Source organism: Lissotriton helveticus, chromosome 5_1 (assembly GCF_964261635.1).
Source record: "Lissotriton helveticus chromosome 5_1, aLisHel1.1, whole genome shotgun sequence".
Taxonomy (NCBI): Eukaryota; Metazoa; Chordata; class Amphibia; order Caudata; family Salamandridae; genus Lissotriton; species Lissotriton helveticus.
The window spans coordinates 336912978-336930411 of NC_136065.1; the positions used below are offsets into that span (position 1 = coordinate 336912978).

General features: G+C 49.1%; 1 protein-coding gene across 1 annotated transcript in view; it reads left to right on the top strand.

Annotated features, from left to right (window-relative positions):
• MMP23B (matrix metallopeptidase 23B) overlaps positions 1-17434 on the top strand; it is a 165446-nt gene that overhangs the window by 36378 nt on the left and 111634 nt on the right. Inside the window, exon 2 of the mRNA XM_078642426.1 lies at positions 1349-1515. Coding sequence (XP_078498552.1) covers positions 1349-1515 — 167 coding nt within the window. The remainder of the gene's footprint in view (positions 1-1348; positions 1516-17434) is intronic.

The following is a 17434-nucleotide window of genomic DNA, read 5'->3' on the forward strand; positions in this document are numbered from 1 at the left end:
ATACAAATTCTTGGGCAACCAATCAATAACCCATATAGTTACTCATATAGCTACTGATCAACACATGCAGCAGTTTACAGAACAACAGACATAATGATGCACAAATTAAGACAGTTTAGTCACTAACCCATGCATTCAGTGAGACACATTTAATCACTCACTCATACAGTCAGTCACGCACCTACTAAATCCTTCATCCAGACACTTCTACATCTACTCATTCTTCAATATGTAAAACATATTTAAACTTTACAGAAACACACAGTCACTGGATGATGTCATCAGTGATGTCATCAGTGATGTCATTTGAGATGTCATCAGTGATGTCATCAGTGATGTCATTTGAGATGTCATCAGTGATGTCATCAGTGATGTCACTGACCATGTCATGAATGATGTAATATGTGACATGATCAGCAGTGGATTGCGGGTGCGCGATATATAGTTAGTACAACTAACTATATATGGAATTTCAATGGTTTTGTGTGAGTAAAATAAGGTTTTTTAAATGCTAATTCCTAACTATATATGGTCTATAACCTATGGTTTTTTCAGTGAATTTTCAAGGTTTTGTAAATGCTAATTCCTAACTATATATGGTCTATAACCTATGGTTTTTTCAGTGAATATATATATGTGTGTGTATATATATATATGTGTGTGTATATATATATATGTATGTGTGTATATATATGTGTGTATATTTATGTGTGTATATATGTGTGTATATACATATATATGTGTATATTTATGTGTGTGTGTATATATGTGTATATACCTACATGTGTGTGTATATACATATGTGTCTATATATGTGTGTGTATATATACACATGTGTTTATATCCAACAATGCAGGAAGCCCATTTGGAAAAGACCTCACGAAATGGATTAAAAAACTTCTCTTTAATACCGGCAGCTTGCCAGCAGGCTCCCAGTCACAGGTGTCTTCACGAACATACCTTGGCCAGAAGCGTTTCGAGAGACAAGATTCTCTTCTTCAATGGCATAGGTTTGTGGTAGCAAAGGGTTGCCTTCATTGATGCACGTATTTAAACAGTTCCCACCCCACTGGGTGTGTCTCCCACTGCGGCTTTATGGGATCCGTAGTGCCAAAAAAATTCCAAGTGGGTGCGTCTCTTTGTTCGAAAAAAAAACCCCATATCAAATCCAAGTGGGGATGAAGTACACAAGGGGGCTGCCTACCCCGCTTTGTAGCTGCTGGTGAAGTTTTACTGGGGCCCCCCTGCAGGGTCCCAGATAATTAGATCCATAGTTGTACCATGTTGGTGTCAGCTCTGTGCTGGGTACACCCGGTTAATGTCACTTGTTCTCTTTCTTCTTTCACAGGGAGATACTATACCTGTCACCGCTCTGGCCATAGCGCCTCATGCTTCTGAAACCACATCAGCAGATGCTCCAGGCGCTGCCTTTCACCTTCCTCCCCGTCTACGAGCAAAGCGCTACACGCTGACCCCAGCACAGCTGAAATGGGACCACCTGAATTTGACCTACAAGTAGGTGATAACTGTGGTGCCCACCTGGTACTCTGCCAACTGGGCTTTAATTCTGGGACTGAGTTTTCTTCCTAAACAAGGCAGCTGAATTTCTGCACTTCATTACTGATGTAGCACAGTGTGGCTTCTGTACTTTTGAAGCAGTTAGTATTTATTATATTGGATTTCATCAGTCGGCATTATTTGTTATCATTTAGAATGGTTTTGTATGAGTGTTAGTTCTATGTTTTTGTGGAAATGAGTACTTCTGTGTGTTTATAGCCACCTATACTGTCATGCTTTCATTCCAGTCTTTGCGTTTTCTCTTGTTTGTAACAGTCGATATTATTTATGTAGTTCTTCTGCAGATTATAACTTTGCAATAAGTAGTTTGACCTGTTTTGAACTTCTCTTGGCCGTCTCTGTAGTCTGCACGCGGGTTTCTCCCACTAGTCTGGCGGGTTCCCTTGCCAACAGAAAACCTAGATTGTCAGCTCCAGGCAAATTCAGAATTAATGTAACCCGAAGCCTAGGCAACCATTTCACCCGTCCCATCCTCCCCCCACAGGCTCCTCTCGAACCACAGCGACTGCTCACGGCTCCCAGGCCCGTGGTGCAGGTTTAAATATCAAATTTTTAACCGCTTTGTAACTTTCTGATTTACTTCAGAGTTTATAGATACAAACACGCATTGGCAATGCCAATAGGTCTGGCTTTAAAGGAATGTTGGATGGTAATGTCAAGCAATGGAATTAATATGTATTTGTGTGGAAGCAATAATCTAGGTTAAAGGGTCAGGTGACAGTTGCATTGTCAAGCTAGACTTAAAAATTAATGTGGGTTAATCAGAGGAGAACAACATAAATTATGTAGATAGCTAAGGCACTTTAATAGCATTACAATGTCATGTTCGTGCTCCTCAAAGTTTAAGGTCTGATAGCTGAATTAACATACACAATTATCACAGCTGCATGGAGGGCAAGCACTTTTTCTGTGGAAGCACACATGTTCTTTCCAAACAAAAGATGTAATCAGGGCTCTCAACATTTGGGCAGAGCCAAATTTCCTCTCATGATAATAACTCACATAATTGTTTTGTGACAGCTGAGCTGTCAAGCCAGACCATAAAAATGAGGGCGGAACAAAAATCCGGACTCATCGCTCTGGCTTAGACAACACCAGAGGCCCTCACTTATCAGCTCTGTTTCTGTTTCATGTTATGGGTCTGCTCCTGTACCCAACTTTCCTGCCATTTCCATGAAGAATTGCTTCTGTCACTTTTTCACTCTTCCCTTTTTAGGTCTCGCCCTGGAATAAGCATCCAAAGGATGCCTTCCAGGGACGGAGACGTATAGTCACCTGTCTGGAGGGAAGGACGGACGAGAAGGTGCACGCGCTTCTCCCCGGCTGGATTCAGCTGCTTGTTTATCAGTAAGGTGGCAGCAAGTTAAGAGGCCTGAAAAGACTAAGGGCCATATGTATCAAGGTACCAATTAGCGATTCTGTAATAGCGATTTTTAAGAAATCGCTATTTCAGAATCGCTAATTGGTATGTATCAAGAAAATTGCAATTTTTTAGCGATTTCTTGATATTGCTTAATTGCGAATTCGCAAATTGCGAATTCGCAATTAAGGAATACTTTCCCATTCATTTCTATGGGCCAGGAGGCCCATAGGAAGGAATGGGAATTTATTCTCAATTTGCGATTCGCAATTTGCTAATCGCAAATTGAGAATAATTTCAAGGGTGCAGGGGTGTCCAAAGGACACCCTGATGCACCCCTGAAATAAGCATGGGTGCACATGTGGTGCACATACATGCCCTAAGGGCATGTATGTGCATCACATGGCACTTTGAAAAATGCAAAAATGGGCATTTTTCAAGAAATTAGCAAATTACCACCAACTTGAAGTTGGTGATAATTTGCGATTCCTTAGGGACAATTAGCAATTTTTTTTAGCTTCATACATTGCATTTAAGGAATCGCAAAATTTGCGATTCCTTAAATGCAATTGCAAAATAAGGAATTGCAAATTTTGCGATTCCTTATTTTGCATGCACATTTGTGTTATACATACCATTTTGCGAAAATGCGTTCGCAAACACTGAAATTCTGCGAATTTTGGCGTTTGCGAACGCATTTGGGCATGATACATATGGCCCTGACTGAATTCACTGTATTGGAGGCAGAGCCCCAGAGGTGCGCATGGAGTTAGGGAGCAGGGAGACAGTGGAGACCACAAGATAGGACAGCCAGGTAAATGCTGCACCAGTGAAGTAGTAGGCAAATGAATAAGAGCAAGCAACGGGAAATTATAATACAGGTTTAAAAAAATATATTTCATGCACGCTTTACAGTGGAAAATTAACGCACCTAATAGGATGATACAATCATTTAATGAGATGACCATCATGTCAGTAATTAAAGGAGGCCCGGGAAAAGCATTAATCAAGCGGGACTACAATTCACGGTGTAAAAAGGCTACTCCTGCCACCAAAGCGTTCATGACTGCGTCCTCTTTCGGCTCTGAAAAAAGATAATGTCGTCTCTTAGGTATGTGCTAAGTATAATTTTAGAAAATTGTGGTGTGTAACTTTCTCCAAAAACATATGTGGAGGGAGATTTTAAAATAACTACTGTAAAAACAACGAAAGGGGGAGCCCACCCTCACTCCCCAAACTGACCTCTACCTCCAGCCGGTAACAAATTCCCCCTCTAAACCACAGCTTCCGTAATAACCCTCTTTGTTTTGCAGTTTTATGGGTTTAATAGGGACGGGTATCACTAATTGCATCAGTGGGATACGTGGGAACTGCTAGCTGCATCTGCACGGGCGAGATGTTTGGGCACTGCTAACATAATTTGCTTCAGTGGTGTATGCATGAGCTACTAGCATTATTTTCAGCGGAGGTATGTGCAGGGTCTGCTGCCATTTGGGCCCACAAAGAGGGGGGCAGCGCAAACCACAGACCAGCTTGTTGGTGTGAAAAAGGCCGCATTATTGGAAGCAGGTGCGCCTCACAAATAAATCCCTTGGCCTGTGCCGTACAAAACTAAACCTCGCTTAATATATTTCTCCTAGCATACTCCCCACCCCCTCCCCTAAACATGGATCCCCCGCAACAATTATAAACACAAACCTGCAATTGCCAACTTTCTATCTATCTAACTAAATAACTTCTTGTACCTACCCTAACGGTAAAACCAGAACTCCTAAATTCTCCCAGTACTTAGAAAACCTGCCACCCCAAGGGCCTGACAACACACCAGCACCTGTTCCAGAGACAAATCCCCTTACAATAAAATTGTTCCTGATGCACTCGCTCCCAACAGAGCCCCTTCAATATGCCACCACTTGATAAATCCAATACTTTGCTAACCCCCCAGTACTAGACAGAACCATAACATTGGGAGGGAGGGAGGGAAAAGAATTCGCCCACAGGACCACCCAACCGGCTGCTGGGTCACTACCACTAAATGGTGGATAGTGTCCTAAAATGGCCGTTTAAATAATGCAGCAGCCCAAAACTAGCCCACCCTGCCCAAAACTATACTAACAGCCCAACCAGCCCAACTGAGGTGCTGGCTTCTCTCCCCCCAGGCCCAAAACTCCCGGGAGGGGCAGGCCTCCTGCTGGTCAGCCGCCCCCCACCCCCAAAGCCCTATTGGGCCCACAAAGAGGGGGGCAGCACAAACCACAGACCAGCTTGTTGGTGTGAAAAAGGCCACTTTATTGGAAGCAGGTGCACCTCACAAATAAATCCCTTGGCCTGTGCCGTACAAAACTAAACCTCGCTAAATATATTTCTCCTAACGTACCCCCCACCCCCTCCCCTAAACATGGATCCCCCTGCAACAATTATAAACACAAACCTGCAATTGCCAACTTTCTATCTACCTAACTAAATAACTTCTTGTACCTACCCCAACGGTAAAACCAGACCTCCTAAATTCTCCCAGTACTTAGAAAAACCACCACTCGAAAACCTTCCTAACGGCTTTCGACCTCACCTTAGGCATCCTGTCACTTTGGATATCTGCGTACCCCCAGAACCCTATCCAAGGCTTCCTTCAACTGCACAATATAAAGCTCCATCCCATATCGAGATAGGTGAACTCCATCCTCCCGAAAAAAATACACTGCCCCATAGCGCAGCTCTGGATGCTCCATCCTGCCCAGACATTCCCTGTCACAAAAAATTCTCATCTCTCTATTGATTTTCCTGCGTGCCCTATCTACGGCCGCAGGCCGCTCAGCTCCCCTCCAAATCCACCTGGGTACCAATTCTGACCATATTACATGGCAACCGGACCACTGGCACCATATTTCTAACAAATCCCGCTTCATCTGTTTTTCCAAAGCTAGGCTCTTGCACTGAACTAAATCATTCTCCCCTAGATGGATGAGAACTACATCCGGGCAGACCCCCTTTCGAACTACCTTGTTCAAAGCTGGCAACAGTTCATGCATCTCATGTCCCCTTTCCCTTGCCATTGACAATCAAACAACCTCAGGTCCAATTCCAGGTTCAAACACCGCTGCTTATCCCATTCTGCCCGCTCCGCTCGCTTTATTAATGAGTGTCCTATAATGAGGATAGACATGACTGCCGCGTCCGGCCCTGCCACTCCACCTTCAAAGACACGCATGTAAGAGAGCGGAAACATAATGACACTTACTTCTCCATTCCTACCCCCTGTAACCTGACGTATGTCCTGTAGTAGTCCGACTTCCAACGCTCAAGCCAACGCTCAAGCCGCATGAGGTCCTCCCTCCGCAACCCTGTCTCGATGCCTCCGTCGCCGCCCCTATCCTGAATCAATGTGTCCCAAAAACCTTCGTGTTCTCACCCATGGCCCGTAGGGCGTGCCGCAGAACCCATAGCAACTGCACCCCAGTCACCCTACCCCTGAGAAACCGACTAAATACTTCCCCTGACGCTGCCCTCTGTCCGGACGCGAACAGGCTCCCCCACGCCGCCGGGCATACTGCACGTGTCCCCATCGAGCCCATCACCACCCATTGCCCCGTTCCTCGTTGGTCGGTCTTAGAACGTCGTAACAACGCCGCCACCTCCCGAACTCTCGGTTCCACCTGCCCCCAAAGGACCCCAGGCCGCCCCTTTAGCCCCACCATCTCTGAAACCCGAAACGCCCCAAAATACATCATCGACAAAAGCCGTAAAAACCCCTGAGCATTTCCTCCGTAATCGGCCTACGTTGACTCACCTTGGCACCTCTCTCTCGCCCCGACCTTCTAATAGTCGCATACCTAGCTCCCCTGCTGACGGCGCGTACCCCCACCACAACTTCGCCATGAAAGCGACAGCTGACAACTAGCCCACAATTGTCACTCTCGACAACCCCTTGTTCATCATCCCCAACAGAAACTGCACCACCTGTTCACTCCGCAGCCAGCGATCGCCCTGCCGCACCGCCTCACTGTCCAAGAATTCTTTCCATGCCTGTTCATATGCTGTCCAGGTAGAAACGGCCAACGACGCTCTTACCAGTTCTAGGACCCGGTCTCTCCTGCTGACCACAGTTCCACTGGCACCGGCGTCTTGGTCTTGTCTGCCTTCGTGGCTAGCCCATGGAACCTCTGCTACTGTGAACGAGACAAAGCTTACGCAATGTCATTGTCCACCCCTGGCACATGCCGGGCTTGAAACAAAATGTCATGCTCCAAACATCGCACCATGAAAACCCTCATCAACTTAAGTGCCTGTGGGTCCCTAGCCGACTGCCTATTGACAACCTGCACTACTGACATGTTGTCCACCTTGAAAAGCACCCTTTTGTGTGCCAGCTCTCGCACCCACACCGTCACTGCTACTACCAGCGGAAAAAGCTCCAAAAAGGCGATACTCCGCCCCCGCGCTGCCAACGCAGTGGCCACTCCTCTGCGCAAAACCTCCCTCGCCAGTACAGCCCGAAACCGCCCACCTCCGCTGCATCCAGCGAAATGGTGACGTCCCATTCCCAGTCCGCCGGCAGCGCCATGGGCACACCATTAAAGTGCTGCAGGAAAGCCCGCCACATGCGCAGGTACTCCTTTGTCCCCGCCAACAGCCTCAAGTGATGATGTGGCAACATCAAACCGGACAGCGCCAGACCGAGCCGCCAGAAAGTGCGGCCCGCCCGCACGACGCAACATGCAAAGTTCAAATGCCCCAGCAGCACCTGGACCTCCCGCACAATCACCTTCTGCTTCCGCACAATGTTATCTACCAATGCCAGCATATGCGCCTTCTTTTCCCCTGGCAGTCGTGCTTCCATGGCCACAGAGTCAAGCTCATTTCCCAAAAATTACAGCACCGTACTGGGACCTTGCGTCTTCTCAGGCGCCAGGGGCACACCCAGGTAGCCCATGAGTTCCGTAAAACCGTCCAGCCGCTGCTGGCAGTCGGCCGAACCAGGCCGTCCCACCAAGAAGAAGTCATCCAGGTAGTGCGTCACCATGTCCTTGCCCGTGTGCCAGGAGAAAGCCCACTGCAAGAAGGTACTGAAGTGCTTGAACAACGCGCACGATATGGAACACCCCATTGGCAGTGGCTTGTCCACAAATATGTTCCTGTCAAACGGGATCCCCAAGAGCTGGTGATCCTCCGGATGTACCAGAATCAGTCTGAAAGCCGAATTGATGTCGCACTTTGCCATGAGGGTACCCTCCCCCACCGTCGTCACGAGCCGCCTTGCCACATCCACGGACGAGTACGACACCGAGGAAAACTCGGACGAAATATAGTCGTTCACCGTCATCCCCTATGGCCATGACAGGTGTTGAATCAGGCGAAATTGCCCGGGCTCCTTCTTCGGTACCACGCCGATAGGAGTTATAATCCAATCCTGAATCGGCGCCTCTTGAAAGGGGCCCGCCATCCTCCCTTCCCGCACCTCTTTGAACAACTTGTCCCGCACCACCGCCTTGTGCACGCTGACCGATTTCAAGTTCTCTGTCCACCTGGCAATCCTCGGACCCTCGTAACCCAAACGGAAACCCTCCTGGAACTCCCGTCGCAACACACCCGCGTCGTCAGTCCGTGGATAAGATGCCAGGAGGGTTGCCAGCCGGTCCTGCCTAACCGGCGTATGAGCCTTTTCCCAGAGCCCCGACCCCCCTCTGCCCTCCCATCCCCCAGGCTGCGTCCTGGACGTCCCGGACTGCTGTCCCGCATTTCCGCCCGACCCCACCAGTATTGCACCACTGGATGCGTTTCCCGCACTTGGAGCACTCATGCCGGAACCGACAGTACTGCCTGCCACATGCACCCTTGTTGTAGTCCCAGCAAGCTCCGACATTGGCGTTTGCGACACCCTCCCCTTGCCCCACCCCCCCATGGGTGGGGCGGGCCGGAAAGGGGCGAGGCGCGAGCGGTAGACCGCTGGCCGTGTAGATCGTCTTACCAAACGTCGCCCCCCATGGTCTGCTGACACAAGTCAGAATCAAGCTCCCCCCACTTCGCCTCCGGATCTACCCCCATGCGTGCCCGGAATTCTTCATCATAATGCAACAATGCGTAACCCCCATACGGGACCTGCTCCCTCCGGATCACATCCATATACTTAAAAAGCGCAACCGCCCGCTCCGGGTACTTCTCGCCATAGACGCTGGCGAATATCAAAAACCCCGCCGACCAGTTCTCTGGTCAGAGGAACCTTCGGCCGCTTGGCTAACTCTTGTTCCTCATCCTTTGACCCCTCCTTCGCAGTCAGCTCGCGGTGGAGGAGTTTCAGAATGTCCACGAATTCCCCCTTCCAGATCTTCTCCTTGGTAGCTAATGACAGGTGCGCCCCCAGCGGTTTGGTGATGCCCATATAGGGCAGGTTGCGCACCGGGAGACCGCGACTCTCCTTCCCCCCCAGCACCCTCCTTGTTCCCCCCGACTGCCTACGCGTCCCCATCCCCGCCGACACCTGCCCCGTCCGGGCCCACCCCAGTGTCCTTCACATACCGCCCTTTATTACGGCACACCCCTTCCTCCCCTCGTTTCGCCTCCGTCCCCACCGACACCGTACCCCGTCGGGCCACCTCTGCCCCCTCCTCCATATCCGTCCCCACCGACACAGTGACCTGTCGGGCCCCTCCCGACCCGCTCCCCGCTCTGCCACCTTCCTAACCTGGCGTCAAGGCTGGCGTCCGCACTGGATCCCGCTGCTTAACCAGTTGAGCAGGGGGGGCCGTCACTCTCTCCGCTCCGCACTTCCGGGTCAGCAAAAGACTAGTAACAACATTACTCCTCACCCCCCCATCCTGACCTGCCCCCTTCTCCTACCTAATTTCCCCTTCCTCTGCGCTTTCTTCCTCATAATCCAACCGGGACCTCTCATCCTCCAGATCCCCTTCCACCGCACATGCCAAGTCCCGCCATCGGGTGCCCTCCGCGGGCTCCAGTCTGCTGAGATCTGCCTTCTCCCTACAATTATGCAGCAGTTCCCCATAGTCCACACTCTCTTGACGCCTCTCTTCCTGCTTCTCTCCTGGGTCCCGCTCACTACTGACAGACCTCCGCCCCGGTCCCCCGGTGGCCGTTTCGACCCTTCGTGGTGGGGCTGGCGGGGACCTACCACCCCGCCTCCCACAGGACGCCATCGTCCGGTCCCTCGTGGGAGCGCGACCGCCCGCACCAGACAGAGCCGGCCCATCCCCTCGCTGGAGTGGAGCCGCATGCTGCTCTCCTGAGCACCTCACCCGATGTTCCTGTCGGAAAAAAGAAGTGGAGTCCAGCATGCCGGGGTTAAAAAGTCCACCCCCTCCACCAAAGCCCCCTGCCGCCCTCCACGCCCCGTACCCCTCCCGGCCCCCGACGAATGACCCCCCCGCCGCGACGGTGCATCCTGCCACAACCCTGGACCCCCACCCACCTCTCCCCAGCCTCACCCCCCAGACCCTTAAGTGACCCCTCCTCCTCCCCCTCGCTCCAGACTAAGTCCTCCAGCTCCTGGCGCACTGACACCCCCCCTCTCTCCAGAGCCCGCCCCCTTTTTCCAACCCCTCTCCCCCGAGCTCCCCCCATTCCCCTCCTGCAGGCCCCTGACCGCCCCAGCTCTCCCACATTCCCCCGTGCCTGAACCCCAGAGCATGGACCAACCTGTGCCCGAGCCCCGGCAGGCTGCATCCAACTCCTGCCCCCCTTTGCCAGAACCCCCCCTCCGCGCCCCACTCCCCGCGTGTAGGCATCCTCACCTCCCCCCGGTGCCAGCGAACGGGCAGGCCCCCCCACTATCCCCCCTGCACCACGTGCGCCGCCTGCACTATCCCCCGCCCCATGCTCCCCCACCCACCCTCGCTCTCGGAGCCATCAATGAGCAGTGGGGAAATCTCCCCCACGCTCTCCTGCACGCAGGCCTCCTCCTCTGCTTGCAGCAGTTCAGGGGCCTTCACACGCCCGGTTGTGCCCCGCCCCCTCACCACACACCGCCTCCCCCCTCCAGCGACGTTGTACACGCCTTGCCCCCTTCCTTTGGGGCCCTCCAGGGTAGGCTTCGTAGCTGTGCTCCACCTTCCCCCCTTCTTGCGCACCGTCGGCGCGGCCGCTGCTGACATGTGGCGTGCTTCGCGCCATTCCCTGCCCTCTGCCCGCGGCCCCCTTCCACCGCACCCAGCCTCTGACGAGACCGGGGCGGCTCCACTGCGAGCACCGCCGCCGAGTGCTGCGGCGGCCTCACCTTGATCCCGGGCTGCAGTAAGTCGGTGCGGCCCGCCACCTCCAGCAGGCAGAAAGCCTCCGCTACGCGGGGATGATCCAACTGCGCCATTCCTCAACTGCACCGCCGACCACAGGTAGCCTCCTGCAATTACGACCACCCGCACGCCACTGACACCGCAGGCCCCACACCACGCTAGACAAAGGCATGCAGTAAGTAGCGCAGAGTCCCCAGGCCAAAGCAACGCTTCCACTAAGAAATGAACTAAAATAATTCGCCCACAGGACCACCCAACCGGCTGCTGGGTCACTACCACCAAATGGTGGATAGTGACTTAAAATGGCCGTTTAAATAATGCAGCAGCCCAAAACTAGCCCAAAAATAGCCCACCCAACCCAAAACTATACTAACAGCCCAACAAGCCCAACCAAACTCTTGAGGAAAGTTCTCAATTACATTGAAGCGCGGCGGCCGTAAATTGGCTACCGCGGTAAGTGGGAAGTACTCAGTCTTAGTGAAAAAAATAAGTTCCAAAGACACAAAATACAATGTCACAAGTGGAAGAGGACAAGTCCTGTGAGATAACTATTGTGAAAAAATTGGGACAAACGTGAAACATTAACCAATTAAAGGCAACGTTTTTAAAGGACACTAACATAAGCTAATCAAAAACTGTGAACGGGGTCTAAGCCAACAGTGTTAATAAAGCATGTCTCAAAGACAGTGCATGCACACTGCCTAGGCTCGACCTAAAACGGGCTTAACCATAAGGACTCTTAGCTCCAAGCTCATCGAATATCAGTTTCACCCAACATCAAGTGCAATCAAAATGCTGTACACCCAAAGCCAAGTGCACTCAATCCTTTGCTCCCACAAGCCCAAGTAAACCAACCCAAAATTGTATACAACACTTTGTGTATTCAACCCGGCTTAACCTCAATCAAAATGCATACTATCCCATGTTCAATCAAACGTGCAGCTATCCCCTAAAGTATGTTGCCCCAAGTGATACCTGCCACAAGCATACCAAACATAAAACTTAACCTACACCAAGTACATCCAAACCCAAAGGCACCACCACTCCAGGCCCACCCACTAGCATGTGCCCCCCCTAGTGAAGTCAACTTCCTGATTCCTGGTGCACATCCTGCATATTTTCTGGCTTAATAAATGTCTATTGATCATTTTTGAGCTTCTCCTTGCAGACCCGGATACTATATTCCAAGTAAGACCTCGCCAGTCTCCTTTAACACTACTTCATTCTTTCTCTTAGCAGTAGTCATCCCATTTCATGTCAAATGTGTTTTTCTTTAGTGTTTTATCCACTTTGGATTGGCATGATGGGCTGTGCCTAGATATCAAATAACTAGCTCAATAACAGAGTTCTGAAGTTTCCTGATTCCGTGTGTGATCAGCTGCTCAAGGGATGGGTACAGTGACAGTCTACTACTTGTAGATAAGGATGGGTGATTTTTCTTAATTCCACAGAAACTAAATGTGAATCCTCTGGCCGGTTTTACATGTTTTGTATACGTATACCACGCTGGAAAAAACAGAGTTTGAAGACGAAATACAGCTACAGTTCTTGGGGGGTCACGTTTCTCTGTGGTCACCATTGCCCAGCCCTTGTGTCATTCTGAGCCTGCTGAATTGCTCTTGAGATGGACGTCTCTGCAGCTGCTGCTATGGATTTTTGCAGCCTTTTCATATGCAGCAAAATCCTGTGTCGGCAGTTCAGAAATGGTTTATCATGGACTCTCAACTGAGCTAACTGTTAATAAAAGTGATATGGCGGGCACATGATTTGGCATCAGGTTTTTGGGATGATGGCCATGAACAAACTTAAGTGCAAATATATATTAGTAAGTCAGTGTATGTATACTCACTGTTGTCTAAGAAAATGCATTTCCCCAATAATGTACTTGGATAAAATCGCTGTGTAACTGATTAGATATAGAAGGGAGGAAAGGCCCAAGTAGACCAGCTGAAAGGGAACATGGAAATAATCAACCGACTATAAATATTCTACATAAGATTTAGGAATAGGCAAAAGAGCACATAATTGAAAATATGTATCACCTGTCCATAGAAACAAGATAGAAACTATTTTCATGTGACTGTCTGGCCTACCAGATAGTTCTCCTATGAGATCGAAATTCCACATTGATGCCAGATGTGAGTCTGTATTATTGACTCTAAAGCTTCTTAATACATTTTAGAATTCTCACAGTGGACCTTCCCTGAAACCTATATAAAGAGCCTACAATGGGAAGGGGTCTCATTAGCCACATCGGTAGTGGAGATCTGTGTAGGATCTCAACCTCAGGGTCTCATTACCAATGGTATGGGCTTGCACTTGGTAAGTCCACACATCCCCAGCGTTAACATTCCTGGAATCCCGTTCAACCATGTTGAAATGTCAGGGATAGTGGAAGTGACATCATGCACCCTTTGACTTTAATGACATCACAGGAAAGGACATCATATGACTTATGGCTCCCTACTCTTCCCTGAAAGTGATATCAAATGATGTTAACCATGATGATACCACAATGGTTGATATCGCTGACGTTCCATAATAACTAAATGATTAATATAACAACACAACACAACAAACAAACATCTGTTTTAAACACCACTTGCATTAGGGTACTGACATGATCTTTGAAAGTGGTGGAGACTAACATATGCCCTGATTTGTAGCAAACAATTGAAGAGACTTCTTCTAGGATAGTTTAAGGGGGGTTACCTGAGAACGTTTAAAAAGAAATTTGGTCATACGGTGCCAGGATGCTTGTTTCCGGTCAAGGGAAGACATGGCTTGGCAGTTCGGGCTGGACTGTTCCCATGAAGCACAGGGTCAGACTGATTTGCATATGGCCATGTCTGAACTGGGGTAGTGGAGTGAGCTAAAGAATGGTGATGGATTAAACCCAGATGAGTTGACTGGGGGCGAATGTTTGATTTGCTCAAACGCTCCGTCCATCATCCCCTTTGGTATCGCTTTGTTCGCCCTAAGTTGGCAGGGCATGCCCAGACGTGGGTCCCTTGCTCACTTTGCCACTGGATTCAAGATAGCCTGGCTGATGAGGGTTATGAGCCCAAAACCGGTCCCAGGCTGCTTATTTCCGGTCCAGGGAAGACATGGCTTGGTAGTTCGGGCTGGACTGTTCCCATTAGGCACAGGGTCAGACTGATTTGCATATGGCCATGTCTGAACTGGGGTGGTGGAGTGAGCTAAAGAATGGTGATTGATTAAACCCAGATGAGTTGACTGGGGGTGAGTGTTTGATTTGCTCAAACGCTCCGTCCATCATCCCCTTTGGTATCGCATAAGGTGGATTTAAACACAATTTTCACATACATTTGTAAAAGGCCATAGGCTCTGAAAGGGCTCTAACTAAATATGAAAGTATTTTCATGGTTTGCCGAGCCAATTAAACCTAGTGCTTCTCGGGAGTTGACCCTATGTTTTTTCAAAATTTGCTCTGAGTGCCCCTGTTTGTTAAAAGAAAAAGACCTCCATTGTGACAGTGCCAGCATTTTGTCATAAGTGCCACTTGTATGCCATGGAGGCCCCTAATGTCCAACATTATTATGCAGTTTGCCTGTGCCAGAATTTTGCCATTGATGCCTACAATATGACATAGGTGGCCCTTATGTCAAAAATTAACTCAAGTGTGTGAGGGTCAGCATTTTTTCATGTTTGCCTCTCTCCTATTTTCATGGTAGTCTACTCTTATGACACTAATTAACTCCAATGTACCAGCGCCAACATATTTTGTGGATGCCCCATATGCCAAGAATCACCTCCAGTATCCAAGTGACAGTATCTTGTGACAGGTGCCTGTACAGCTAAGAATTGTCAACAGCATGCAAGTGTCAGTATTTTGCCATGAATGCCTCTATAAGCCAAGAAGGAGCTTCCATATGTAAATGTAAATGTAAATGTCATGGTACTTATAGAGCGCACTGTCACCAGACGGTCACCTTGCGGTGTCGCCTATGAGGTTTCCTGGCGCTGATGATACTCATACCGCTGTGGAACCCCTCCTGGCTTTCCCTGTGAAGTGTCCACTCCTGGGCACCCCCAGGGTGAAGCCAGGCATCCTTAGCGCTGTTGGGGCCGGTGTGGAGGCTAAGCAAGCTATTGCCCAGAGTCGCAGCTTGGGGCCTGTGATTAGAATAGGCACTGAGGTGAGAATTAACAGGTCCGAGGAAATTGAGCCCGAGACCCCGCCAAGGCAGGAATCGAACCCTGGTCCCTGGCCAGAACTCTGCATTAGGTTCTGCCGCTCTAACCATTGAGCCACACTCTTCCACATATGCTATGGCCAATGGCAAACTCAATTCAACAACTAAAGAGTGCAATCAACAAGAGAAGAGCCAGCAAGAAATATCACTCCTGTTTTATAAAAGAACCCTCACTCAACAACCTAGTTGGTGACATGCTTCATCATCAGATTCCCATCAAAGAGGCCGAGTTCCTCTCTAGTGTGTTACAACGCCTGTCTACAGCAGAGCAGGCTTTTTTGGTGTATGGCGTGAGTGCAATAAGTGAGTGACAAAAGTGATTAAAAATGCCTTTGTTTTATTCCCAAAACGTTTTAATGGTGGAAAACTAGGCACAGTTAAAAACAAGTGTATTGGGTGCTTTAATAACTGGTTAAATTGACCAGGTACATCCTACTGTGAAAAGAAGAATTGGTCAACATGTTTCTGCTTCATAATGCTCTTAGCGAAGCATTCGTCAGGACCAGCACACCACGGCGGTATGCACACGCTAAGGTGCACCCTAACCTGTGGTGGAAAAAAACAAATAAACTCACAGTTGTTGTTGAGCCTGCAGAATTTCTGAAAGCCGTAAGTATGTAAAGTATTGGATAACCACACAACATGGGTCTCGATGGGGGGCAGTGGCTTATAGTCACACGTTCGTCAAAGTCACGTGCCCGTATGGCACCTGCATACTTGGAGAAGTGTGGCTCAAATGGTTAGAGCGGCAGACCCTGATGCAGAGGTCTGGCCCGGGACCAGGGTTCAATACCCGCATTGGCTGGTCTTGGGCTCAATTTCCTCGGACCTGATAATTCTCGCCTCGGTGCCTATTCTAATCATGGGTCCCACTCTGCGACTCTGGGCAATAGCTTGCTTAATCTCCACAACGTCCCCAAAAGCGCTGGGATGCCTGGTTTCACCCTGGGGGTGCCCAGGGGTGGACACTCACAGGGAAAACCAGGAAGGGTTCCTAAGCGGTATACGGACAGCGCCGGGACACTACCTCAGGGAAGTAGCTGTGCGCTCTATAAATACCGGTACATTTACATTTACATACTCCCGCAGACTCAGAGGAGGGCAAACTCGACAACATCACACCATATTCTTACTAACACTCACTTACATCCACTAACACCCATTCGCACTCACTCTCATTGATTTGCACTCACTTGTACTCAATTCAATATAACTTTATTCGGACTAAAAGCGATAGACCATAATAGTACATAGAAATATAATACATAACTGTAATCACACATAAAAATGTAACATAGTCATGGGTTAAAAAACAGTTTAAAAAAGTGCATAAAGGACTTATAAGATTCGGGGGGAAAGACACATCAAATAGTACTTTGAATATCCAAGCTTTAGATGGGTAACAGGAAATAAAGATCAACATCAAATTTCTCACTTGCACTCGTTCATTATAATTCACTCTCTTGAACTTACTCTTACTTATTCTCATTCAATCACACTTATTGGGCTACCTCGGGATGCCTCTCACTCCGATTCACCGTGAGGTAGGGTTATCCCTATTCAATTGGGTGGCAGACAAGCTGTTGCTGTTCAGCCGATCCGTTTCAATAAGTGTCCCATGGCATTGGCACGTAAAGGTTTTGCTGAACAGCAGGATGTCAGTGCTTAATTTGAGCTGATGGTTTCAGGTTCTCAGCACTGGTGCTTAATCATCAGCACCGGCGTCTATAGCACCAGTTAAGGACACACTCATTTTGGTAGGCACAGGGAAGTTAAGTGATTTGCCCAGAATAACAGGATGTTGAGCCATGCCGGGACTCGAACCTAGTTCCTTGGCTCCGAAATTGGCAGCTGTGGCCATCACGCCACATCCTCTCCCAACTTGTAGTGTTCCATGGGTAGTAGTGGTTCTATTTTATGTGGCGCTAATTGCCAAGTAGCACCATTTTATGGGTAACAACTACAGCTAGTACTGGCGTTTTAGACCAACATCACTTAACATTCTGGAAGTTTTGAACTACATTTACAATGTTAAA